Below are 27874 nucleotides of genomic sequence, written 5' to 3'. Positions count from 1 at the left end.
GAAAACAGCTTTCTCAACGGAGAATTAGAGGAAAAGGTATATATGAAACAACTTGAAGGATTCTTCTTTAACAATGGTGAGCACTTGGTATATAAGCTTAAGAAATCTATATATGGATTGAAACAAGCTTCTCGTCAATGGTATTTAAAATTTCATGATGTTATATCTTCATTCGGATTCGTAGAGAACATCATGGATCAATGTACATACCAGAAGGTTAGTGGGAGCAAGATTTGTTTCCTTATTCTAAATGTGGATGATATATTACCTACAACCAATGACAATGGTTTGTTATCTGAGGTGAAACAATATCTCTCTAAAAACTTTGATATGAAGGATATGGGCGATGCATCTTATGTAATTGGCATTAAGATACACGGAGACCGAATTAGAGGTATTCTATGTCTGTTTCAAGAAACGTATATCAAGTTTTAAAGAGATATCAAATGAAAGATTGTTCAACAAGTATAGCTCTCATTGTGAAAGGAGATAAGTTCAATTTAAGATAATGCCCAAAGAATGATTTAGAGCGGGAACAAATGAAACACATTCGTTATGCTTCTGCTGTCGGAAGCTTGATGTATGCCCAGGCTTGCACTAGACCTGACATTGCACTTGTTGTTGGGATGTTGGGAAGATATCATAATAATCCAGGTTTAGACCACTGGAAAACTGCAAAGAAAATGATGAGATACTTTCAAGGGACCAAAAATTATATGCTGCATTGATTCACGAAAATCCACTTCAGGATATATTTTCATGCTAGCTGGTGGAGCTGTATCTTGGAGAAGTGCAAAGCAGACATTGACTGCTACTTCCTCTATGGAAACTGAGTTTGTAGCTTTTTATGAGGCAACCTCACATGGTGTATGGTTGAAGAGTTTCATTTCAAAGTTTAGAGTTATGGATTCTATATCTAGGCCATTAAAAATATATTGTGATAATTCAGCTGCTGTTTTTATAGCTAAATAACAAAAGTGGTAGTCAAAGAAAACACATCGACATTAAGTATTTAGCGATACGAGAACGTGTTAAATATAAGAAATTAATTATCGAGCACATTAGCGTTGAACAGATCCTTTGACAAAAGGCATGTCACCATTGAAATTTAAGAATCATGTAGAAAGAATAGGACTTGGTTCATTTATGTTTTGTTGTAAGAACAAATTAATGAAACTTTGATGTTATATTTTCTCATATTTTTTGTGCACACATTCATTGATTCGAGAAATATTAATAAAGTTTGACCTCGAATAAACATAAGGTTTATTCAATAAGTTATACAGATTTGAAATACATAATACATTGTAATAATGAAAATAATACTCGCCTTTAGATGACATATCATCATGATTCATATGTTTTGTTTTCTCCTATGATAAATGAGATATATGTGCCAAGTGGGACAATACAATAAAAAATGGCCCATATCAAAGGAAGAAAAGACTTGTAGGAAATGGCAACGACAATAGCCTACATTTTTTAAAAACGGTACATGCACCGTCTCAACTTTAGAAAATTGAGACACACTTGCACCTCTTATTTTTGACAATCAAGCTCCCGCAAACACCCATTGATGGTATGAGAGACATGTAATTATCAGTGATTGAGGTCCCTAAGCATACACCTCTTAAGAACAAAATATACAATCTACGGAGAGAGTTGGAGTTCTTAGAATGCTTCAATCGGAGAAAAATAGAAAACATACAAATTATTTGATGGCAGGAGGTAACGTTTGATCCGCTTCCACATATTGTTTATCATGTTCATAGTTGTGTAGAAACATAATTTTGTTGAAAAAACTCTAACATAAATGACTTCATCTGGATGTGGTCCTACTTTAGAGGACATATTCCTAGTGAAATTTTATCTTGACATCTCTCAGAATCCTATAATTGGTATAAATCAGTCAAAAGGTAGCTTTTGGTAACAAGTGGCAGCTAGTTTTGAAAAACAACTCATTAGTCTATCAATAGAGTAGCATACTATGAAGGCCCTCCAATTATGATGGTCTAACATAAACAATAATTTCCAAAAGTTTAGTGGATATAATCCTCAGGTGCAACTTATGCTTCCAAGGATGCTTCATAGAAATATATTGTGCATAATTTTGTTCATATAATTGTGTCAAAATTTATCTTTAGTGTCTAGAGAACATACAATTCACAAATGATTACATTTGGATCAAGCGAAAAACTTACTTAAGCTATTTGGGTCAATTTCGAGGTTGGATAATTTTTTGTCATTGCTAAAGACTAGGAGAAGTTTATGTCTTTCAATGCTGCTTTACCCACTTTCCTACCGAACCAGGAGAATATCGACTCTTCTAAGTCTGACTATTCCCCCACCACAGAATCCCTAAATGCCAATTCTCCTGGACTGTCTGGGTTTACTTTAAATCCGGATGAATAAATTTCATCAAGGATTTCTCAACGGCCAATCATTATAAAAAGGCGATAGCCAAAAGAAAAGCTAATTAAAAACACTCAAAGAACATTTCCACCATGGCCAAATGTAGTTCCAAAATTATGGATGTGCTGGAGAATGCCGAGGCCTATCGACAAAAGCTCATTGATGTTGAGAAAGAAACGAATATTCCATTGTCTCTTAAGGAAGGAAATAAAATGCTACGAATCAACTCCATGTGTGTTGATGAATCATTTCGTGCATACTTAGTCAAATGACAAAAAAAATTGCAGATAATAGAAACAAAGGGGAATGACTTTGACGGGACTTCTACACCGTTTGGCCAGTTCTTCGGCGAAACTTCCCCTTCGGATACGACCTTCCAGACTACCAGTGTACTCTCATGATTACACTGAACTAAAAATGTGTCAATTTTTATTGTTTGTTTGTGGTTTTTTTTTTTGGGTGCTATGTCATTTAGCAATTGTTTATTTTTCTATGTTTCAATATGCTCTCATGTTTAATTCATTTCAAGTCAACGTAATTCAATATGTTTTCATAATAAAATATATAAGGTATGTTTTTTTCATGATCTTGTTCATTATTTTCCTTTGGTTTCTATCCAAATATTAAATTACAATAAATATATAGGAAAAAGAGAGATAACATATTGATGCTAGATAGTATGCAATGGTATATTATATTCCTTGTATGAAACAGTTAGCAGGAGACAATGGCAGAGGCATGCTTTAGGTCATCTGGTTGTAGCCCGAGTGACCAAAATATCTTTATTTCTTCAGCAATTTCATTCATTGCCCTCTTCCACTAGACTGAAATCTCTCAACTATTCAAGATTTCTTCTTTTCATCTTGGGTTTTAAATTTCGTTGAATACATTCAGGTAAAGAAAGATAAGGTTAGGTGCAATAATTTTTCCTGTAGGTAGAACAATCGAAACGTGGCGCTTTAGTTGTTATACTATTTAAAAGATTTGAGTTGCACAGTTACCATCAGCTATAGATTTTAGTAAAGCAGCAAGCAATCGATCCTACAATTAGTATCAGGTTCAAGATCATGGGTACGATTCTCATTTATTGCAAGAAGTACAATTATTGTGAGGTATATTATCATGTGCAATAATTGTCTCTAATAGGTAGAGCTATCGATACATGGCGCTTGAATTGCTGTAAGATTTAAAATATTTGAGTTGCACTATTACCATTAGCTATAGCTTTTGGTAAAAGGACAAACATTCGATCCTACATCTGGAACAACTAGGTTCGGATTCAAACTCCATGATGTTTCTGGTAAAGGCAAGAAAAAGATGTACAAAATTATGGAGGAAGGGAGAGGATGATGTCCCTAAATCTTGATCAAACTCAAATTGACCTGCATCTGGAGCAGGTTGAAGCATTTTCTGCAGAGGAGATCGTCTTCTTTGATGAATGGGTAACTCTTCGTACTGTGACACGCTTCTCTGCTTTCAGAGTACTTAAGTTGCTAGATCCCCGCCAATACTCCTGAACGGAATCCAGTAGTTGTTTCTCATCATTATCCGAAACAATTGTATTCATGTGATTTTTCAACAGTAGAAGATGTTGATCATACGTTCGGAATTTGAGATAATAAAACCCAAAAATAAAGAATAAACTGGACATCGAGATTTACGTGAAAAACCCCTAAAAATTATTAGGGTAAAAACCACGGGCAAGATTAAAAAAATTCCACTATAATATTTTGTGGTGTACAACTCACTCACTGTGTTTCCAAAGAAAACACACACTCTCTTAATATAGGAAAACAAATACCTTACAAATATTATAGAACTAATAGGATGAGAGAAAACTCGAAGAAGGGATGATTTCAGAATGAAAGGGATAGCTCTATTTATAGAGCCCCTTGTCTGTGTCAAGACGCGTATAAAGCGCGTCTTCCGTCTTCTATCGGAAATTTCCACGAAATTTCCGCTGCATAGCCAACCACTAAAATGTGTCTTCTCATTTAATGCAATGTTGTCTCATTTAATGCTGCCACCTCCTTTGTTGACTTCTTTGCCGAAATTTCTCCCACTTGGAGATTTGATTGAGACTCAAACACATATCCATACATCCTTTCAATTTTGTTATTCCTTGCTCCTTACGTTTCCGCTAGGCCACTTGAGGATCTACACCACTCAAACTTATCAGTGTTCACTGGCTTGGTCATAAAATCAGCCATGTTATCTTTTGTATGGATTTTCTGCATATGCACACTTCCTTCTTCTAATACTTCTCAAACAAAGTGAAATTGAACTCCAATATGTTTCGTCCTGGAATGAAAGGCTGGATTCCTTGCGATGTGCAAGACACTCTGACTGTCACAAAACAAATGAACATTCTCTTGTTTGTGTTCGATCTCCTCCAATAACCTTTTAATCCATTTTGCCTCCTTGCTAGTTTGAGTAGCTGTCATGTATTATGCCTCTGTTGTAGACAACGCCACAACCGTCTGTAGTTTTGAAACCCAGCTTACAGCTTTTCCTGCAAGTGTAAACACATAACCAGTAGTAGATTTTCTTTTATCAGGATCACCTGCATAATCTGAATCAACATAGCCCCTGAGTGTAAACTCTGATCCTCGATAACATAATGCAGCATTCGAGGTACCCTTTGATGTATCTGAGGATCCTCTTAACAGTACTCCAATGCTCTTGTCCAGGATTCGTCATATACCGACTAACTGTTCCCACTGCTTGAGCAATGTCCAGTCTTGTACAGATCATGGCGAACATCAAAATTCCCACTGCTGATGCATATGGTACTCGAGACATTTCTATCTTCTCTGATTTACTGCTAGGACACATCTTAGAGGATAACTTGAAGTTAACAGGAAGAGAGGTCGATATTGGCTTGCTATCTTGCATGTTGAAACGTTGCAAGATTTTCTTCAGATAATTTTCCTAGGAAATCCAAATCTTTCTGTTGCTTCTGTCTCGGTAAACTTGCATCCCTAGAATCTTGTTTGCTGGTCTCAAGTCCTTCATATCAAATTCTCTAGCCAACTATGCATTCAATCCTTGGACCTGATCTTTGTTGGGGCCTGCTACCAACATGTCATTCACATACAACAGCAAAATGATATAATCATCACCAGACCTCTTGAAATATGTACAAGGGTCTGCACTCAGTCTGTTATATCCAAGGTTCGTGTTATAGGAATCAAATCTCTTGTACCAACACCTTGGCGCTTGTTTGAGACCGTACAGAGATTTGTTCAACCTGCAAACCAAGTTCTCTTTGCCTTTTTCCGCAAAACCTTATGGCTGGAGCATATAGATTTCTTCTTCAAGATCTCCATGAAGAAACGCCAGTTTCCACATCTAGCTGTTCTAGATGTAGGTCAAACACTGCACACAATGTCAGCACCACTCTGACTGTTGTAAGCCGAACCACATGAGAAAATATCTCATTAAAATCAATGCCTTCTTTTTGAGCATACTCTTTTACCACTAATCTAGCACGATACCGCTCCACTTGGTTATTGTCATCACGCTTGATCTTCTAGACCCATCTGTTACCAATGATTTTCCTCACTCGTGGTAGTGTAACAAGATCCCAAGTTTTATTCATGTCTAATTCATCCAATTCTTCTTGCATTGCTATCATCCACAAGGATACATCCAAGCTTTGAGTAGCCTCGTGGAAACTCGATGGCTCACCATCCTCTGATAATAAACAATATGCAATGTTGCTTTCAGTGAAATAATCTGAAAGCCAACCTGTTGATATTCTGTCTCAAGTTGAATGCCTCACATTGGAAACCTCAGACTCAACATGTTCTTGTTCTTCGTACTCTGGTATTGCTTCACAAGAAATTTGATATTTGTCCGTCTTATTTTCCACCTGAAATATAGCAATTTCTGAATTCATTGTGCCTTTGTCTCCCTTTACTTTATCTTCCTCGAAGATAACATCTCTGCTGATGACAAGCTTGTAAACAGTATGATCCCACAATCGAAATCCCTTTACTCCATCAGCATAACCCAAGAAGATACATTTTCTGGATTTCGAATCCAACATCGATCTTTCTTGTTCATTGTACAGAACATACACATGACTTCCAAATGTATGCAAATGAGAATAATTTGTCGGCTTCCCAGTCCACATCTCCATCGAAGTCTTCAGATCAATCGCCACTGAAGGAGAACGATTAATAATATAACAAGTGATTTTGACTGCTTCTGCCCAAAATGACTTGTCTAGACCCGCAGTTCCTCAACATAGCTCTTGTTCTGTCCAACAAGGTTTTGTTCATCCGCTCCAACACTCCATTCTGTTGAGGTGTGTAAGCCGTCGTGAATTGTCTTTTGATGCCCTCATGTTGATAATATGCATCAAATTCGTCACTGGTATATTCTCCTCAATTGTCAGTCCTCAGACACTTGATTTTCTTTTCTGAATCAAGTTCAACCTGCGGTTTGAATTCTTTGAAGATCTGGAAAACATTTGATTTCTTCTTGATCGGATACACCCAACATCTCCTAGAGAAATCATCAATGAACGAGACAAAGTATCTCGCTCCTCCTAGGGATACAATCGGTGCTTGCCAAACATCCAAATGAATCAGCTCCAATATGATTTTGCTCCTGGCAGTAGAAGTGCGTTTTAATCTGTGTTGTTTACTTGTAACATAGTGCTCACAAAAGGGTAGTGACACTTTTGTAAGTCCCGACAGCAGCTTCCGTTCTGAGAGAATTTTCAACCACCGTTTTGACATGTGCCCGAGCTTTCTATGCCATAACACTGTTAATTCTTCTCCTAAACCAATTGATGCAACAACTAGTTCTGCCTCTTTGTTTGTTTCTCCCAAAAGTACATACAGATTTACAGCAACTTTTTCCGCCTTCATAACTACAAAGCGCACCCTTCACAATTTTCATGATCTCGTTCTCGATACGTGTTTTGCACCCAATATCATCCAATTGCCTCAAGGACAAAAAATTCTTCGTCAGTCTTTTCACATGTCGTACCTCTTGTATGGTGCGAATGCTGCCATCAAACATTTTAATTTTGATAGTACCGACCCCAGCGATTTTCAAGGCATGATCATTTCCCATGAATACAGATCCTCCTGAGACTGATTCATAATTATCACGAAAGTGCATCTTCTTTTCAGTAACTCATCACATAAGAACTCTAAAATTAAGCGTGCTTGACTTGGGGCAATTTTGGGATGAGTGACCTCCTGGGAAGTTTCTCAGGGTGTGCGTGTGAGTGAGGACATAAGCACGCTGGAAAGACCCATCTTGATACAGTGAGGACAGTCGTCAAATCTGGGGCGTTACACTTAGAAAGCCCATAAGAATGTTGTTGGTTATGTTGATGATAAGTTGATCATATGAATCTGGTAGACTTTGAAGTAGAAGCTCCGCATGTTCATTTTCTTATATTTTATGCTCCATGAAAGTGAGTTGGACAAATAGAGTATTTTGTGTATTGATATGGTCGGTCATCGATGAAGATTCTGCCATCCGAAATAAAGTCTTCTCTTTAGGAAAATCATATTGTGTAGCGACTTGACCTCATATATCTTTGTCAGAGTATCCCAGATAACTTTGGTTGAAATAACAAACATATGTATGAAAATGGACCAAAAAATTAAAAAAAATTAAAAAAAAGGAACATTTAGCAATTTAGAGAAAGTCATTTTCGTAAATATTATCATTCTCCATTGATACAGTAAATCTCCAAATATGTAACTCCTGTGGCATATAGTAAAATAAAGAATGAGTAGACAGAATGGTCGGACGACGATTTGAACACTATTTTGGAGAACAAGTGTTCGAGAACTGGCCGATTCTCTCTTTTCAGATTGTTTTCCGATCGAGTTCTTGTAATTTGGATCCAATACGAAGATCATTGCATAAAAATACACAAGTTTAATCCTTGACATTATACATACACCAAACACCGCACATGTTATCACAATTGATAAATTATCTATATACATCAGTTATCCATCCCTATCAAAACAATCCTTCAATCGACTTGAGAGTGCACTGTGTCAAATACGTGTACTTACCACGAAAACATTTTTCTTAGTATGTAGATCTAATTGATATCATTAGGCTTCTTTTTTTTTTTTTACTCAAATATAAGACACACATGTTTTAGCCTAAAACCATTGGACCTGCAATAAGAATATTGCTACAACTCTAGGAGCGTCTCTTTTACCATTTAAGAGATAGAGCACATGCTGCATAATTAGAGCGATAGATGAATTGAGTCGATTCACAATACTTTTGAACTAACTTGATAAATATTTGATTTACATTTGAATTAATTGACCTTAGCATTTTTCGAATTTTTTTCTAGTCGAACTCAAGTCAATGTTTTTTTCAATGGCTCATGAGCCCAAATACTTTAGCAATATGATATAATGAGATATTAAAATATATATTGTTGGAACTTCTCAGACATTTCGAACTTCTGAACCAACTTTTTTTTCCAAGTCGAACTCAAGCCAAATTATTTTTCAGTGGCTCATGAGCCCAAATACTTTAGTAATATGATATAATGAGATATTAAAATATATATTGTTGAAACTTCTCGGACATTTCGAACTTCTGAAACTTGATTCTAACAATAGTTCAAAGAGCTATTGTACATCTTGAAACGAACTCGAAATTGAATTTTATTTAAACCTGACTTTAGCCACACAAAAAGATTTTAATTTTCGAATTTCGAATCAGAATAACTATACTTAATTTAAACTTTAATTTTTTATACAAGGTTGCATCATGCCAATGAATGATTGTATTTAGAGAGTGCAATGTGCCAATTAATCAGTCACAAATAACAATCTATTTTTATCATCGATCAAGTTTTTGCTAGCGTCATTTATTTTTCACGACAATTTTGAGATTCCTTGGAATTTTGCAAAACTTTGTAAAAAATATTAATTACTAAATTTCATTTCACCACGTCATAAAATTCAAAGATTCGATGTATAAATAAAAAGAAAATGGTCCTACCAGAATTATATAAACATAACTGTGTTAAAAGAGTTAGGTAATTAAGTGGCCGAAGAATGGGAAAGAAAAAGAGTCGAATGTAGTAACTAGTAGAATAGCAGCAATATGCTTTCCTTCAATTCTGAAATGCAGTATACACAAAGAAAGATTGTTTACCTGTTTTAAGAATGGGTTACAAGACCAGCATTCACTTTTATCTCCGGGATTGGGATCAAAATGGAGACTGGCACAACGGACAAGTGGATTTGTGAGAAGTTGAGAACCACTTATAAAGGCAGGCTGAATGAAATTTATGTTTGCATGTTTTGCAAGCTAGACGAGGTAGGCTATGGTTCACAGTATGGATAACACTATAACATATGGGACACTCCTCAACGCCTTCGAATTCCTTGTCAAAATTGCTTTTCCATATTCTTATCGCTTCTGCCAAGGCCCCATTCTGTACATTCAAACATACGCAATTAGCTTTACCTACAATGGCTTTATGTACACGTATATTCAATGCAAGAGAGACACATCACCGAGCATCAGATTGATTATGCAATATGATGCTAGCACTTGAAATACCTGGTTGCGAATAAAAGACATCAATGACATTAACCATTTTCTTCGCTTCACCTCACTAATCCCAAGGCTCCTAGTGCAATCTATATCCACAGGCTTCAAAGGGTAAGACTGAGGAAGGCGAATTACTAGATCCATTCCTGTTTCATCCTTTGTATATGTGGCGACAATCTCATTAGCTGATCTACTCACACTAACAGAGAAATTGTCATCAGCAAAACTAGCTTTCTTGATCTGCAAAAAACGAAATGATTCAGGTTAGGCCATGCCATGTTAAGAGCAGGCATTGTGTGTCAGAGTGTTTTTTTTATTATCATTATTTATTTATTTATTAGCGGAACCAGTGATCCAATGAAACAAATAAATGATAGAAACTATAAAACAAATGAAAAGCAGGAAACTTGAGCACACCTCAGATAATTCATTCGAAATTAATGTTGGGCTACACCATGCTTTTGTGAAAGACTCGATAGCAGATGATACTGAACGGTCTCGTATGTCACTAAACCAACCTCTAACGTAGGCAGGAAGATTATGAAGCATCAAACCAAATACAGCACCCGCTAGAGAAGCCATTTTCTTGGGGGCAATAGGCCAAAGTGATTCTACACAAAACAACACTGAACTAGAAGTGATAGCTCGCACTGCAGCACTTGCTGCTTCAGAAACTTCAGCTGGAATTCCGACTTCTTTCTTTCTTGAGTTGGTGCCCATGCATAGCTCCAAAGGAATGTGTTGGAAAAGGCAATCGAGTACTGCTGCATGCGTAAAATCTTGTACATATTGAATCATCCTCTCTCTCGAAGATGATGACGATGGCAAGGAAGCTAAATGTGACAACAGCAAACACCAAGCAAGGAATACGTTCACCTGTAAAATAAATAAAGCATGAGAGAGTTGCCAACATAGCATACTGAAAACTCACAAATCAAAATGTCCCAATGGAGCGAAGTCAAATGATTTCGAAGAGTCGGTGATATATTTTAGACAACATAAAAACCATGTAGCTAACACCTATCTAAAATATAACTTACCCGATCATATGCCAAAAAATCCATTTGAAGAAGCTTGCCAGGTAATTTTCTTAATTTACAAGAAACTTCTTCCCTCAATTGCATAATTTCCACTGAAGTTGTATCAAGATTGTGAGAAACCTCATTATTAGAAATACCATCATTTAACATCAAATCAGTATCTGGTATCAAAGCTAATTGCGCCATTGTCTCATTTGAAAGAAGTACAAAAGCTGCATACTGCAAAGCGGGATGAGGGTTGCCTGAAAAAAGCAAAGCATAAAGTGAACTGATAGGCCCTTTACTAAGCCCCCAAATCTCCATTGATTTCATAGCTTTGTCTCTTGCATGTGAACTGGACTGAACAACACATGAAGCAACTAACTCCCAGAACTGAGGATGATGAACTCGAGATGATGCAACAATATATGAAGCCTCATAGCAACATGAATCTGCAATTGCCTCAGCAGCAGCAGAGGAAAAGAATAAACGAAGAATACTTTCCAACATTCGATCCGTAATGAACTCCCATCTCTCGTTTGCCAAAGGATTTAAATTTTCAGAATCCTTTGATTCAAGTTCCGTGGGACCACGGAGCATAGAGAATGCAACAAGCGCATTTCTGGCGAGTTCTATAGTAAAAGTGTCCTTGATTTCGACAGCATTCTCAATAATACTTAAAGTAACATTTATATCATTACCGCCACTGGTAACAGCGTCATTCACCATTTCAACACTTTCTTCCATCATTACGACAGCTGATTCAATCCAAAGCCTCAACCGATGAAGCACAAACTTCCAATCCTCTTCATCAAAATCTTCCCAGCAATAAGCAACCGCAATCACCATCAACTTTGACAATAGCACCTGCACCCATGGCAGCTTATTTCCAACAGCTGGCCCATCATTCCTCTGCTTCTGAAATAACTCGTATAGAAAAGCTTTCTCGATGGGGCTGGTATATCTCACTGCTTTTGGCGTCTGCATTCTCTCAATTACTTTAACAGGGAAACATGATACAATCAATTGGAACCAGTCCTCCATATCTGTACCTAAATAGATTGAAATGATCAAAGCAAATTTAGAAAATAACTTAAATAACCACCATAAGATTTCCATAAAGAAAACATATGCAATCAGATTTTGTCATTGGATACTGAAAAATAAAGTTTCAAGCCCAAGACTCGAGGTAAAACAGGTGACACTGGATTTCATCTCTCTTTATGAGTTGTCTTGAAATTTCATAATTCACAGACACAATGAAGTGTAGATCATCTTTTCACGCATTTCATTTTACATTGATAGAAAGTAACTGGGACCTACCATCTCCTGGTTTCCATGCATTCAGTGGAGGGAAAGATGCCACTCTCCTGAGCCATTCTACTATATGCTGATGCAATTCATTTTGGCTGTAAGGGTCACTATGACCATTAGCGCAATCTTCAAACACAGTTTTTGAGGTTCTAACAAGTATATTCATAACCGATGGAAGAATCCTCAAACAATTTAAGTTTGTAGTATCACCAACATAGAGCAAGTTTAAAAGCTGATTGAAGAGCGAAATCACTTTCTCCTTTCCCCACATGTTATTTTGAAAAAAAGTAGAAAGTAAAGATGTCAGAGCCCTCAAAAATGGCTCCTGAACAGCCTCTACCTCATCAAAAGAAGCAGTCCATAAGACATTTAATCCACTACCATATCCGCGGACAAGAGCACCATCAAGTAAAATATTGAAAACAGAATCTGAAAAACTACTGTCTCCATTTTTTATATATTCGCATAATGGAGGAAATAAGGAGTGCAAGGCACTGCCACCGAGCCATTTCCATGTGCACAAGATTTCAGCAGCAAGCCAAGGGCGGGAATAATTAGATCTATTGATCGACAAGTCCAGAAAATGACTCTTGATTGATGAAGTTGTTTCCTTCGTAATAACACCAGCAACAACTCGATCAAACCCAATGTTGGATATTAGCTTGTCAACTAATGCAACAAACTTTGTATTTTTTGATTCCTGCAAAAGTATATGCAAATTGTCAGTTTAAATAACTTGTAGAACACAAGTGCAATTCCAAAGAATCTTATATATGGTAGAAAATATATTACATTGCAATAAAAAATTATAAATGTAAAAAAAATTTCAAGATAATAACTGAGTGTGCAGTTAGTCAATATCACTATGGCACCTCATTTTCAATGCTAGAACAATAAAATATCTAACATCCAGATCACTCTTCTCAACTTCAAAAATGAAATTGATTAAAATGTCGACAAATCTACAAAAACTTTTTAATAAAATGAGAAGGAAGAAATGAAACGAGCCCCACATAATATATGAGCCACTCTAGTACGTCATGATCCCAACTCATATTATTTTGCTGTTCTGTGGAATCATCAATTCAAATGAGATTTTGAAAAAAATGAACACATATCTGCGACAGTCGATAATATGTAGAACATAATTAAATAACCTTATTCGTGAAACAAAAATCTATATTTTACAAACTTTTGTAACCTGAACCTTATGCCAAAAGATCAGTAATAACTTCTGTATTCTGAATAAAAATGACAAAGCTAGTACAAATTCCATACAAAAACAATTCATATGCCCATTGACAATAAGTAACAAAACTGCTAGAAAGGTGGGGATAGTCAACAGATCCTATTGGTCAAATAGAACATATGAAATGGTATTTCAGTGGAAAAAACACATTTCTTATGCCCAAGGAAGTTTGAAGCGAATTTAATCATTCAACACATCATACAAAAGCAAGCTCAGCTTTTATTTAATGAATAACAGAAAATAATCAATCATCCACGATAAATACATTAAGGATTAAAAGTGCCATACGTGGAGAATTTTTTAAATAGAAGTGATCAGTTCACGTAAGTAAAATCTGCAAACAATACAGCTATCTTGTAATAAACAGAAGAAAACACAAATTCAACTCACTTGGAGCAAAGCATTTTCAGTTTCCAATCTGGCTCCTGTGCTAGCATCTGATACAATCCACTGAGGCCACGAATCACTCTTGCAAAGCAACTGATCCAATAACTTTTGTTCCTCAATTTGGTCATGGCATAAAAATTCAAAAATATCCAGCACCCTCTGGCAGCAGAAAGATATAAAACTATAAGAATCAAATCCATTATCAAATTTTGTAAGGCCTTTTATCAACTGAATCAATACAGATCCCAAGCTTCTCTGGCCATTTAAACCGACACTTTCCATGAATTGATCACAAACTTTGCCGCGAAAAGCATGGACAGCATCACAAAAGGCAAATCTAGCCTCCATCTTTCCTAGCTCCTCTTCATCAAGTTGGTCCTTTGAAACAGTGATCCAGCAAAATTCCCAATCAATTATAAATACTGCAGATAAAATGCCTTGAACTACCTCACTTTCGGTATCAAGAGTTTTCAAACAAAAGAGACTGCCACCGAGTATATCCAAAATAAAATATGCAGTTTCCAGCAAATTATCAGAAGATTTCAGCTTCCAGTCACGATAACTTCCACCCATAAGTAACATAGAACAGGCATCCTGGACCCAAATGAAAGGAGAATCCATCATGAAAGTCATCAGCTTCCTAAATACTTCCTCAAAAACCAGAATTAACGTGTTTTGTGATACAAAGGAAATTTTATCATCTTCAGATCTTCCACCAAGAGCAGCACTGTCACACAATATCAGCAAATGCATATTACGTTTTAGTTTATCAGGATATTTAATAGTATATCAACGCTTGTTAAAAGATTAATCAACACACAATATTTATTGATCTTCCATAAATTAACTTTCAACTTTAGCATATCTTTTATCACCAACATATACAAAAACAAACAAACAGCATAATTCATACAACTACTCTATAAAAGGACAGTTACTAGCTATTGAAAATGAATTTCGTTACCGGACCAATTCCAAAGCCAATGAATTTCCTCGAAAGATTTCAGTCTTATTTCCAAAGTAATTGACTACTTGGTTCCACTGCTACAAATAAGGAACTGATTTTCGGTAAAAACAAGTCTAATGCAAACAACCCCGTTGCAATCTAGGCTGTCAGACAAACTAGCTACTAGGCCAATAATGCATGTAAAATCTTTCTCACGGTCACGCTCAAATGTTTACTTGCAGCACTAGAAAGACCATCAGGCATCAACATTCTTTCTGATAAATTGTGATTGTTTTATTGGAACTGTTTGTCAACGGAAACATATCGTCCTCAACCTGAATCTATACGCACGTTGACACTCATAATAGACACAACAAGATTAAAATATTAAATGCTCAAAACATCCAACCGATGCTCAAAAGTTTCAAAGAAAAACCTGTTGCTAAGGAAAAATACAATGTCATTTCAAAAAGGATAAAAACTATGCAGGACATATTGTGGAAATGTTTCGCTTCACGTACCATAAAAAGCGAGCACTAGTGTTCAAATAGAGGAACAGAACAGACAACAGAAACAACCAGCGAGTCTAAAAGTTCATGATGCCAGTCAATTTCACAAGAGTCTGACTTATGAATAATCTCCGTTCTATCCCTGACCTTCTCCATTAGAATAGCGAAGACATATACATGGTTTCTGTTCACCATACTAGGACTAGTGTCAGCATCTTTAAGATTCACTAAATAGGTAACAATAGCATCCCACTGTTCTGAGAAGCACACATCATCCAGTAAGGCAAGCAAGAGATCCAGCCGGACGTCAGTTGAGGGACTAAATTTTTTCAAGCACCAAGGGATAATATCTTTGTTGAAATATTGTAAAAACTGTTCAGTTCCCAGCTCGATGCCCATAAGTTCATGAACTATCTCACGTGATCCAAATATAGAGACAGCAACTGATACAAGCGTCACTGGATCTGGTGAGTCCTGATTCAAAAATTGGTTTAGGGATGTATTGAATAATCTTCCTTTCCATAGAAGAAGAGAAATAAATAATAATGCCAGAACCAAAAAAAGGGTATGATTATGCAACAAAAAGCTTTAGTGAGTCATTTTAATAAAAAGCAGTCGTCACACAGATTCATCAGACAAATGGAGAAAAGCAGCATGGTAATTCATGTTTATAAAGAAAGTACAGGTGATATCATCAAACTACGATCTTATTCGAAAAGAGTTTGCAGATATAAAATGTATGGAGAAGTGGTCAATCCAGCATATATATGGATCTTGAATCTCCAAACAACAGAAAATAATAAATATATCATCATAAATGACAATCATTTCAATTCGAGAAATTAGGCTCTAATCATTATGATCGAAGCCCATGCTCCAACCTACGTGGTGCACTCAACTCAGAACCAACTCTAATACTCAATCAGTTTCTCATACTCTAATGGCTTATCAAAACCCATATCCATGTCGGTCCATGACAAGATCTCATGTTCCTGCCCCTTTAACTCTCTTTGCTGTGTGGTAACCAATGTATGAAATGAGCTCCCACATTTCTTTTTTGGAATGGAAAAGAAGCAATTGTAGAAATTGACTCTTAAAATAACCTATTACATTCCTATCTAGGTCATGCGAACATTTCTAAATGCTCGACATTACACCTGCCAACACTCGGTACATGTTTGACACTCTACATGATGAAAATTTTAATATAAATATAAAATAATGAACACGTGCGTACAAAATTCTTGGCGTGGTTTATTACCCAGTGTGTATTATTTCTTTAAAAGTCAAGCTATTGCATTTTCACGGTTGAAGCTTTTTTAAAAAAACTCAAGTAGCAATGTCTGCATCCGGGTATCATATGTTTGTGTAGTGCAGTGACCTCTAATTTAAAAGATAAGTGGACTTTTCACAAATAAACAAGGTAAAAAGAAGCACTAAATTATGTTAAACCCAAAATATGAAGAGTGAATAAACTTTATTTGTGAAACTTACACTTGTCCCAATAACAGGAAAGACCCTTTCCAATGTGGGTCCCACCATGTTGACCAAGGGCCACGTCTCTTCTCTCTGCATGGCATGCTCTCCCAGTAATACAAAAAAATTAACAAAAGCTTGCACATATAGAGAAGAACACTCCATTTTCTGAAATATATCCAGACAATCTGCTTGAAATTTTGAACAGAAGATCATAAGCAGGTCGTGTTGTAGAAAATTAATGCCTGCAAGGATTTTAATGATGCAGGTCCCAAGGCTTTTCTCATAATCTGTGGAATGAGAGCAGTTCATTGCTTCTCTTGATTCCTTGTGAATAGGTTGGATACTATTATTTGCTCTATTAGAAGTACATGATGAATAGGATATGTCCTTATTTTTTAACCCAGAAACCTGCAGATACTCATGCCACATAAGCCCCAACAGAATATCATCAACAAGGGTACGCTGGTAAGAATTAACGGAGTCTACTTCATCACAATACCTAACAAGGAGCATAAAAACGCATTAGATCATTAAAAAGCAAATATACAAACAACTTCTACACACTCAATCCATACCTAGAAGCATTTCTCAAGCCCCAAAGGAAACATTCCTCCGCTGCCAGAAAAAAAGCCTGCCGATCTGCATTTGAAGAACAAGCCAGATTTCTCCCCTTCCAGAAGTTTTGGAAAAAGTCAAGGAAAAAACTATCTTTGGTGATTGCTTTTGAAGGCACTATCTCTAAAAATAGAACTAGCACTGGATACGACACTTGCTGAGATCCAAAACATCCATTATTAAGAAAATTCCATAACCGGCCTAGAATAGTTTTTTGGACATTCACAAAAGTCCAACTGTCTGGAAAACTTTTAGTCAAAAGTAACACTGTGTCCCACATGGATGAATGGCAAGCTGGATTCTTTTCCTGGAAAGAACCAAGTATAGTTGCAGCTACTGCTCTCATATCCCCTTCACTGATAGCATGAGGAATGTTTTTTATACAGCTTCTAACCATCGAATATGCAGCTGACCTTATAGCTGGGGTTGGAGACTTCAAAAAGTCCAGAAAATAATTATGAGCTGACAATAAATTTTCTGCTGAAGAAACAGCCTTGGTCCTGGATTTCATGGCATGCTTTGATTCCCCAGATATATTTTCCGAGCCAGGCCTTTCAGAATGTGAGGAGAGGATAACATCAAGAATTGCTGCTAATGCCAGAAGTGAGGAAGAGAGCACCTGTAAAACAATAAAATTGAAATGAATGCTTATAATCAGAGAGAGAAGACATGAGCTTGTGACAAGGATTGCAATTCTTATAAGTTACAAGACCATATGACATCAGTGTGGAAAATATTTAAACTGGTTATGAATCATCAACATCAAATGATCAAATGATGAAGAACCTAAAAAAGGATGAGAAAAACAGAACCAAACGGTTTCAGCTTATCATTTTCTCCCATCCAAATCAATTAGAAAATTAAGTGGTCAACAAAATTATGCACTTGAGACTAAAAAATACAACAATCAACAATAACATAACGGTGGATTATAAACAAGAATAAGCAATTAAATGAGCATAATTAATTTTCCCTGAAACACATACACAGAAAGTACAACAGGTCATAACTTCTGCCTGTTATTTTCTCTGTCACACATTTTGAAATGCAATCTGACAATAAAAGTAAGATGCATTTTGTCTATCAACTATTATGTGTGCAGGGAGATGCTGCAAGTGAAAGGAAATCAGAAAATGACCCAGGCCCCTCCCTTACTACAACAGAGACAAAGCCCAGTAATTACTTAATAATTGATGACTATTCCCAGATAAGAGTATTGATGACTACCCTTCTAGCCAAAACATACAAATTCAGCCTGAGATAAATTATAAAGTAAAAATCATCCCCAAAATCCAGCTTGAGCCTTGATGCTACAATAAAACGTTCACACTACAATGAATAAACAAGTGGATAAAAGCACATTCAGAGATTATAATCATTCAATTAAATGAGAACCATACTCATCATTACCTGTTGATGCATTTCCTCCAATTCATCAGATGCATTTGCTTTATCTGATAGACTTTGCGGTGTAAGCTTCAAATTTTCTTCTATATACGTAAATATTTCACTTGAGTACAACATCAAGGCATCTAGCCTTCTTTCTTGGACTGGAAATGCTGTCTGTGGCACAATATTTGAATGAAATAAAATTTCCTTCATCCTTTTTATTTGCTTAGTATATGAAACAAAGGTTTCTTCGAACAGTGCAGGGATGGAAAGCCCTAAAACGATAAAAAGTAAAACGAAAAAGCAAACTAAAACAAACAAACAAAGAAGGCAAACCCTATAGACATCAAATAACCGGAAACCCACCCTCACTGCATCAAGTTCAAATGGCAATAACATAAGTCAGATATTAGTGTTTTTTAACAGTAGATAAGTCATCATCAATAGGATCTAGAGATAGGCATCAGTAAAAACTATCATGGCAGTTTTGATATAAAATGAATTGCCTGGGATTTACAAAAGATATAAAAATCTTTTGAAAAGTCCTTTCCAGCACTTCTTAACAAAAGTCAACAGAAAGTTCTACACCATTCAAAATTCGCAGATCACTTCAAATCACTCGTGTAGCACGATACAGTTATACATTACTCCAGGCTAATAGAGTTATCCAACCCACAACCATACAGACAAAAGTGCCAAATAGTAGACTACTCGGCTCATGTTCCGACGTTTTTCATAGAAATAATTATTTTAAGATCATCATGAAAACAAACGTTAATGATGGGGACAACACTGTATTCAATGGCACCAAGTTTTTCAAATACAAATATAAATGTGGAACAACCGCGCAAATTGACGTGTTAATATCATTTGAATAGAAAAACAAGAACTGAAGGTACTAAATTTCAAAAAACAGTCTACGAGGTCACACCCTTACGTCGCTTTGCACTTTTAAATGCTATTTCTGCTGGAACATTTTGTAGAATCTTCATTTACCGAATTAGTAGGCTGAAGTCTACTTGTTAAGGACATGAATTGTCACGACAAGAAAAAATGTGCTACACAGCTTGTCATCAAGTAAAGTGGGTACCAAGACTAAAGGGCGTGGAACTCACGAACTTCAAATATGTAATAAATTGCTTCTGCAATCTGCATAGCTATAAACTATCCAGGCCAGAAAATTTCAGTTATCTTCTTAGATTGAAATTCATTGAAACTGAGATGGATATAAATATATTCTGCACCAGTCTAATTCAAGTCGTAAAGCTTCTCAATAGAGTTTTAAAAGACAGATTTCTCATCACACATGTTTAGATTCATACACATAAAGTTGAAAGAGGCAGCGTTAAATTATTTACATTCAGTTTCTGTTCCAGCTTTATCACATTAGCCACGGCACTTTTATGATGTAGGGTATCATATGTGTAAGTTCAGAGGTATGCATCTTCTCTCTTGCCTCACCAGCAATATTCCACTGGATCACAAATTAAGTTATGTAAAACAGATTAACCAGCAGAGCCTACTGCAGTATTCGCTGAGAATTAAATCTCAAGAGTCGAGATGTTTGTCTGCTTACAGCATTAGTGACTGATAATCTGATTGAATGTTCAAAATTCTTATCATTTACGAGAAAGGACAAACCAATAGACGTCTTCCTTTATCATGATAAGCAAATGTTTCTAGTATAGCACAGAGGCGTACAATATGAAAGACTCATGCTCAAGAAAACTAAATAAACCTGAAATGATCGCTTTGCAGCTTGAGAGACTTCATATACTGAATCAAAATGAGAAAACCACCAGGGTCCTATCAGAGGCTTTAGATGTGGAGCCAACTCTCTTCTGAAAATGGAACAAAAACAGAAATCATATTATCCTCACAGGAAATTAACTGAAAAACTCTTCCAAGCTCATTTGTTAATGTTATGAGTCACTGCTCGATGAAGTTCGATAGTGGTGGGAGTGGCTTCTTTAATCTAAAAGTATCAAGCATTTTAAGCTCTATTTCTCATAATAAAATCACTTTAGTAAATTCAATTATATTTATACCCCATGGAGACCACCCTACTTCCCCAATATTGAATTAATATACTGAAATTCTACTGCTGTTTAGTTGGTCAAAAACAATCACAAGAATCAATTAACATGGCATTTACACCCCTTGTGGTAAGGAGAGCAACCTTACAAAGACAAACCCTGTTTGGTTGTGTGGGGGGGGGGGGGGGGGGGGGACCAACCCCAACCCATGTTCATTTAATTTACTCAAATTCCAATAGTGAAGTCATGACCAATGTCCTCTGCACAATTATCACTTCAGCTTCTGCTGAAGCACCTATCCCTTTGCATTAGAAATAATACAGTAAATGGAAAGTAGATAATGAACATTAATTCTATTTTTAAGCTCTAAGCATTTTAACAATATTAAACCCAGAAGATAGTGCAACAATCAACTGAACATGAATGCATTGGCACTGGCATATTGGCCTTCTGGGCATCTGATGAAACACAAATGAAAGAAATCCGGCAGCTTTTAATGCTGCATTTTATATGGCGCCTAGATAACAAATCCAAGTTTCACCATCTTGTATTTAAGAAAGCCATAAAGTAAATGAATACAAGTTAGGGTAATTGGGCACATACCCGACTGCACTGACAAGATTAGTCATGGTTTCATGAGTAGCTCGTCGAACTTCTCTGCTGTAATCCATGAGCAACTTCCTGTATTCAAATGCCTGCAATAAGAAAAGAAATTAAACATTTTGAATATCTGGGGTAAGATGATGCTAATGAAGATATATTTATGCTCTTCGAAAGAGAAGGCCGAGTACAAACATTCCACGCTTTATTTAATTGAACTTCTACAAACCAAGTTGTAAACAATTATAGAGATGAGGTTATGAGCATACCCATTGAGGAATAATGGCCACAATTTCCAATGCCGTTTTCTCCGTGATAAGTTGAGAAAGTGATGACAAAGCTTTAAGCTGTGAGACATACAAACATATGTATGTAAGCAAGTTATATATTTCGTTTACCACCAGAACTAAATGACAACCCTTCAGATAATATCACAAAAAATACTTAGCACCAAATTGTCATTCTCATTGTACCTGTCTGTGTTAACCTATAAACATCAGTCAAATATACGTATGGCACAAGTGATATAAATAACCAGTGTACTAGAGCGATATTTTACGCAAGCACGTCCAATTCTACATTATTTACCTTAGTGGTAGGATCTTTTCGTGAAAGCCGCTTCAGCTGTACAGCCAATTCGCCATCAATATCCTGCTTCGGCCGCCAAAATCAACGACAATCGCTATTATTAATAATGACTGTGAAAAAAAGGCAAAGCCCACAGCTGCTTCATCCTTTTCAATGAGAAAGGAATTTGACATTAAAAAAAAAAGTAGCAAACCAACCAAAAAGGTAGAGCCATCAGAGGTTGATGTGAGTGAAGAGTCTACGCGAGAATTTCCCACATAGCCACCAAATCCCACCGTCGCAGCACTGGAAGCCAATAGCGACGCAGCCTCACTGCAAACCTCTCATATTTTTCATCGATTAAGAATCCCGAATCACCCAAAAAAACATATCAAACACGATTTTTTTATTAAAAAAAGAGAAAACAGAGAAAGAAACCTGCTGCTAGATGGGCGAGACTTGCTTCTTGCAGCTTCTCCTTTGGTTCTCCCCATTACTTCTCTTCCCTAATCAGTGTCTAAGCTCTCCACCGCCTTTGCGAACAAAGATCGATTACTTTAACATTCTAAAATCTTACTGTATTTATAGCGCTTGTTTTCGTCCGTAGGTCGACTGGCAGATCAACCCAGAATCAGCCTCTAGACTGTCTGACTACATTATATATTTATATATAATAATTTATACTATGTTGTTATTATTATTAAATTAAACGTGTAATCCTCGTAATAATTACATGTCAAAATATTTAATTTTATAATTAATTTTTTAAATTTTATAAAATATTTTCTCAAGGTCACTCCATAAAAGTTTGAAATATTTTTATATAATTATAAAATTGTGAAATTTAAATAATTTTCGATTGTCTGATAAAATAATTATTCTTCCAATTCCTTCAGTTTATTTAACATTTCTATTATTTGTGGTGTAAAAAGAAGTGTAAAAAGGACGATGATTCATATCAAATATTAAGTGAATTGACAATGTTTAATATGTCAAATCCAATATATAAACATAAAATATAAAATTGAATATTTGTAGCGAGTGACAATAATTTTTTTGGAATCATTGAGACAAAATCATAAAAATTCAAAAGAAAAGTAAGGGCAAAATTCTAACCTCACAATTATTATAAATATGTTGTAATATTTAGTCTATTCAATTAAAAATATAAAATTTAAATTATGAATGTTAATATAATTTATTGTGAAGTAAGGTTAAGTGGCTCAAAATTACATATGACAGAGCTTTTTATCATCAAAACAACTAATAATTGTAGTTATCATGTTTTATGGTCAAAAGTTTCATATCCTTGGCTTGACGTAAAGTAGGGTAAATGATGTTTCATGAATGCGTAGCGGAAATTCTCCCAACGGAGCAGTCCATGTTGTTGAATCAGAATAGCAAACACAGATTTCCACAATTTCCATGCCTTAACTGAATCATGAAGTCGGCAACTTTCATCTTCTCTACTTCATTATAATGGAAGGCTTTGAAACACTGCTCATTCCACCCAAGCCTCAATAATGTCTGCATTCTCCTTTCCCGTCAGTGGTGGAGGTCCAATATTTACAAAATCTATGATATTGATAGGATTTCTGCATCTCCCCTCACCATGGTCCTTACGAAGACAATCATGCATCGTCTTGTCATCTGTGTCTGACATTGCCATGGCTACTGTATTCTTGATTTCCTCTTGACATCTGAAAGAAAGTCAAAGAGAAATTCTAAATCCTTCAAAACAAAATTACCATGTCCGAAAATTCTAATGGTGATCTGATACCATAAATGTAGTGCTCCTTACCCGAGCACACTACTAATTAAACTAAAACATGTAATTAAACTTAATTAAATAAAAATAGTGGAAACATAACTTAACGAAAACAACTCATAAGACTGAAATAATATCAAATCTTATACTAACATATTGAACTACTGACTCCAAAATAAAATTCAAAGACTGAATAATTAATATACTGAAAAATAGATAACATTCTCCTACTAGTCAAACCCTGAGCTCTCCTAGGCACCACATTGTCCACCTGCTCTGTCCAACCTGAGACTTGTGCCGTGGAATAGGGTGTTCGAGTTAAAACAAGGACGTAAGCAAAAAATCACCCAATATATAATGCACAAGTGTAGAGACCTATGCAAATTCACTAAACATGTACTAGATATCTAGGATCAAACTCGATAATCATATTCATGAGTAGCTGTTAACACGAGCCAAAACTAACACAATATTCATGAAGACCGATAACATCCCAGGTCATCAGAGCCCGCTCGACTCATTGACCATCGTGACTCTGATTCCCATCCTACCACGAAAGAAACTTGGTTCAACATGATAATGTAATGCAAAATAGTATCATGGCACAATCATGCAAAGAATATGAAGTAAAATGCACATGTAAGAATGCATAATATATCAGACATCTCGGTCATTACATTACATACCTCTAAACACTAGTCTAGGAATCCTAAGCTCTAGTCTTAGACAATATGAGGATCATACTCCAACTACTATAATCAAATCACAACTACAACTAATGGTGCGGAGCTATACTTGTGTCTTTTTACCCGTGGCTGAATGATCCGATAAAAATAGTGATATGAATTAAATATAAACTACTGAAGATGTGCACGATGGTTTTTTATTGAATAAAACTCATCGATTATTGAATCAGTTTCTATCTTTGCAGTAAACTCTTTCAATTTAGACAATCATAGAATCTTTCAAGAACCCTTCTTTCATCTTATTTCGGAGTGATGTTTTAAGAAGTTTCATGGTTGAGAATAATCGTTATGTTGTTGCAGTAGAAACATGAAGCATTAAAACAAGACGAATTAATCTGTCATTTAAGTGATAATGATGTACCATTTTCAATCTTTACTTATCATAGACACATTTCAAAAATTGTAGAGATATTGTGAAACCTTTAATGATGAATTATATCAAACTTATAATGCTCCAACCAAATTCTCAAATATTGTAGTTCTTTTCCACTGAAATCATTATTACATAATTTCTATGAAAGATTTTAAATATCATTAGCATTAAACAACTTAAAATCGTCTCAAGGTTCCAAAGCAAAGCTAAGTCTAAGAAATTTTACAGGCCCATCATTAAATATGATATTGAGCTCCTTCACTTGAAAATCTATTGCAACATGAAATACATAAAAATGGTAATGATGCTCAACTGTAATAGAATCCCTTTGCTGGCATGAACGTCATGTAGCATATCTATAACAAACATCCATATCAATATCATTATTTTTACAAACTGATTGCACGATCATTATAAGAAATTTATAACCTTCTTCTTTCAAAGTAGGATGTAAAGCTTTGGAAGTTTGACAAAATCCATTGCATTTAAAATGTCTAAAGACTTATCGAAGCTTAACAAAGCAAATATGTGATCCCCGTAATCTATTGAATTAAATATAAGATAAATATGAAATCAAATTATCTCAATACAATCAAAGAACTTGTAGCTTACCCCGTATAGAATTCGAAGATGCTTCCTCAACCATGCGCTCTAGCATTATAATCATAAAGTTGTACATATCTATCATACTGCAAATCGACTCAAAATGAAAACTCTAACATGTCTTGCGAGCTCGCTGCAAAGTACCAATCTGATTAAGGACAGTACCTATGTCATAAACAAATGAGAAATGAAATTATTAATGAGAAATAAAATGAGAACTAAATTTTATTAATAAGAAATCATATGATTAAGGCTAGTACATGTCTCACGAGTACGTAGCTATCATATTTGAAATTTCAATTGCTTTGACAGATTGCAACTCAGTGTAACGTTTTGGAGGTGCCTTAATAAGATTACAAATAATATTCAATTTTGAAAAAAAATTTCAAATAGAACTCTATTTTTTAGCAACCGCTACCAATGCCAATTGAACCCTATGTGCAAAATAATGCACATAATATGCTTGAGGAGAGTCCCTCAAAAAAAGAGTCTGCAGTCCGTTCCATAAGCCACACATATTGCTAGCCCTATCGTATCCTTGACCCCGAATATCTTTGATATGCAGCTCATGTCGACCAAGGATATTACATATTTTTTTAAATGTTATCACAGTGGTGTACGAAACATGCACAATATAAAAAAATATGCTTTGTTAAGAATCCTTGATGATCAACAAATCTTAACACTATGAACATCTGCTCTTTTTCTGATATGTCTTTAGCCTCATCAACCAAAAGACAAAATTTTGCACTTTCAACCTCCTTACATATTTATTTGTATCACTCTCTCAGTAAGAATATGCAAAATATATTTTTGAATGTCTGATGATGTATAGTTTGCATTTTTTGGTGCTTTTTCTAAAACAATATTATTAATATTAACATCCATTTTCCCATAAACTTTATCATCTCAATAAGATTAACCTGATTTTTGGAAGATGAAGACTCATCATGTCCTCTCAATGCACATCTTTGCAAACAATCCAACAAATGCTTTCGATTGTGGTTGTAAGCCTCAATCGGTTCTTCTTCACTTCTTCTGATGTTTCTGCATTCACCACTTTATTGATCATTTACATTCATAAAAAACACCCATAGATTCAACGACATTGTTATGTATTGAATTGGGACCTCTCATATGCATCAATAAAACACATCTCTTCTCATCATTAACTATTTTTCAACCTCTAAAACCATAAACTGTAAATTTAGGATAACGAACCTCTTTTCCTTGGATGGACGAGTTCTGACATGATCATATGAAGCAATTTCTTAAACTCCAAAGTAGGCAACAAGTAACAAGCTTTTAGAATTCGTTTTACTGATGGGTCTCAAATTTAGCACTATCAACTTTTTCAGGTCCAATTGCAAGAATGAACTTTGTGTTTGGTACAACAGGCAACACGTAACCAAGGTTATGATTTTACAATGAAACATAAAAACCTGTCCTAGTGACCCAAATCTTGGTCCGTTGGGGGAAGAATAAATCAGTTTCCGAGCTCCAACCACACTTTGATTTGACAAAAAAATGAAAGAAAAAGAAAATGGTTGCATTAACAAATTGAACTCCATGATCCAAACAAAAAATACATCAAGAAAGTTTCCAACAACTGGAAAATCGTAATTGGGATACCTAAATTTGTGCTTCAAAATCGTCGGATGATATCTATTAAGGGAAATCGGTTTTCGTTGAAAAATACCTCTGGCCCGCAAGCCTTTCTTGAGATGGGCTAAAACTTATTTTGTGGGCTAGGATAAAATTAAATCTAATGAATAATTAGTAAAAAAATTTGTAACTAGGGCTGGAGCTCACCCCAACCTTTGGAGTGGCTTCACGCCTGTATTTTGGAAGATTACTTCGCTGATAACTCAAGATGTTGTTGTCATTCCTAGAAGTACTTAATAACTTGCATGACTGATAGATGTGGCTTAAAACTATCAAAATATGATCTAAGAACGGGAGAATACTCAACGCATTGGTGCCAAAATCTGAATTTCTGATGGCTTATTTATAGGTAGAGTACGGACTGTTCGATCGCTAGTTCGGATGGTTTGAACTACTGTTGTTGTAATGTGTCATGCTCGATTTGACACCTAAAGGACGTGTGGGTTCAGAAGGTCTCATCTTGGGTTCGGTAGGTCCAAACTGATACATGTCCATGCACTTTTGACACGCAATTTAGCTTGATGAATTGTTGGGTACGGATGGTCCGAACTGACTTCGAAGTTCTCGATCAAATTAACATATTATCAATTCATTTTGCTTTATTATTATAACTATAATTATGTTTAAATAATAC

At 35.6% G+C, this 27874-nt stretch overlaps 1 protein-coding gene and 1 long non-coding RNA gene across 3 annotated transcripts; both read right to left on the bottom strand.

The window, feature by feature from the left end:
* Positions 1-9391: 9391 nt before the first annotated feature.
* Positions 9392-22718, bottom strand: LOC142529539 (E3 ubiquitin-protein ligase listerin). Its single transcript, XM_075635088.1, is given in 17 exon segments — positions 9392-9856; positions 9985-10215; positions 10393-10851; positions 11016-12040; positions 12318-13008; positions 13948-14671; positions 15412-15435; positions 15437-15873; positions 16894-17377; positions 17454-18112; positions 18904-19056; positions 20621-20723; positions 21522-21613; positions 21788-21865; positions 22107-22169; positions 22304-22418; positions 22524-22718. Coding segments are annotated over 17 exon segments (5622 nt in total). The 5' UTR covers positions 22580-22718; the 3' UTR covers positions 9392-9628.
* Positions 22719-23316: 598 nt separating this feature from the next.
* LOC142528223 (uncharacterized) lies at positions 23317-27381 on the bottom strand. Of its 2 annotated transcripts, XR_012815673.1 has the most exons (5): positions 27208-27381; positions 26797-27084; positions 26499-26622; positions 25585-25740; positions 23317-23785 (listed from the first exon to the last, which is right to left on the bottom strand). It is a non-coding gene; the product is annotated as an uncharacterized LOC142528223 (long non-coding RNA). The 2 variants fall into 2 exon arrangements; XR_012815672.1 differs by having other exon boundaries at positions 26797-27381.
* Between the last annotated feature and the right edge of the window lie 493 nt (positions 27382-27874).

The sequence above is a fragment of the Primulina tabacum genome, chromosome 16 (assembly GCF_025594145.1).
Source record: "Primulina tabacum isolate GXHZ01 chromosome 16, ASM2559414v2, whole genome shotgun sequence".
NCBI classification, from domain to species: Eukaryota; Viridiplantae; Streptophyta; class Magnoliopsida; order Lamiales; family Gesneriaceae; genus Primulina; species Primulina tabacum.
The sequence above is the reverse complement of the archived record's forward strand: the minus strand, read 5'-3'. Positions and strand labels throughout refer to the sequence as shown.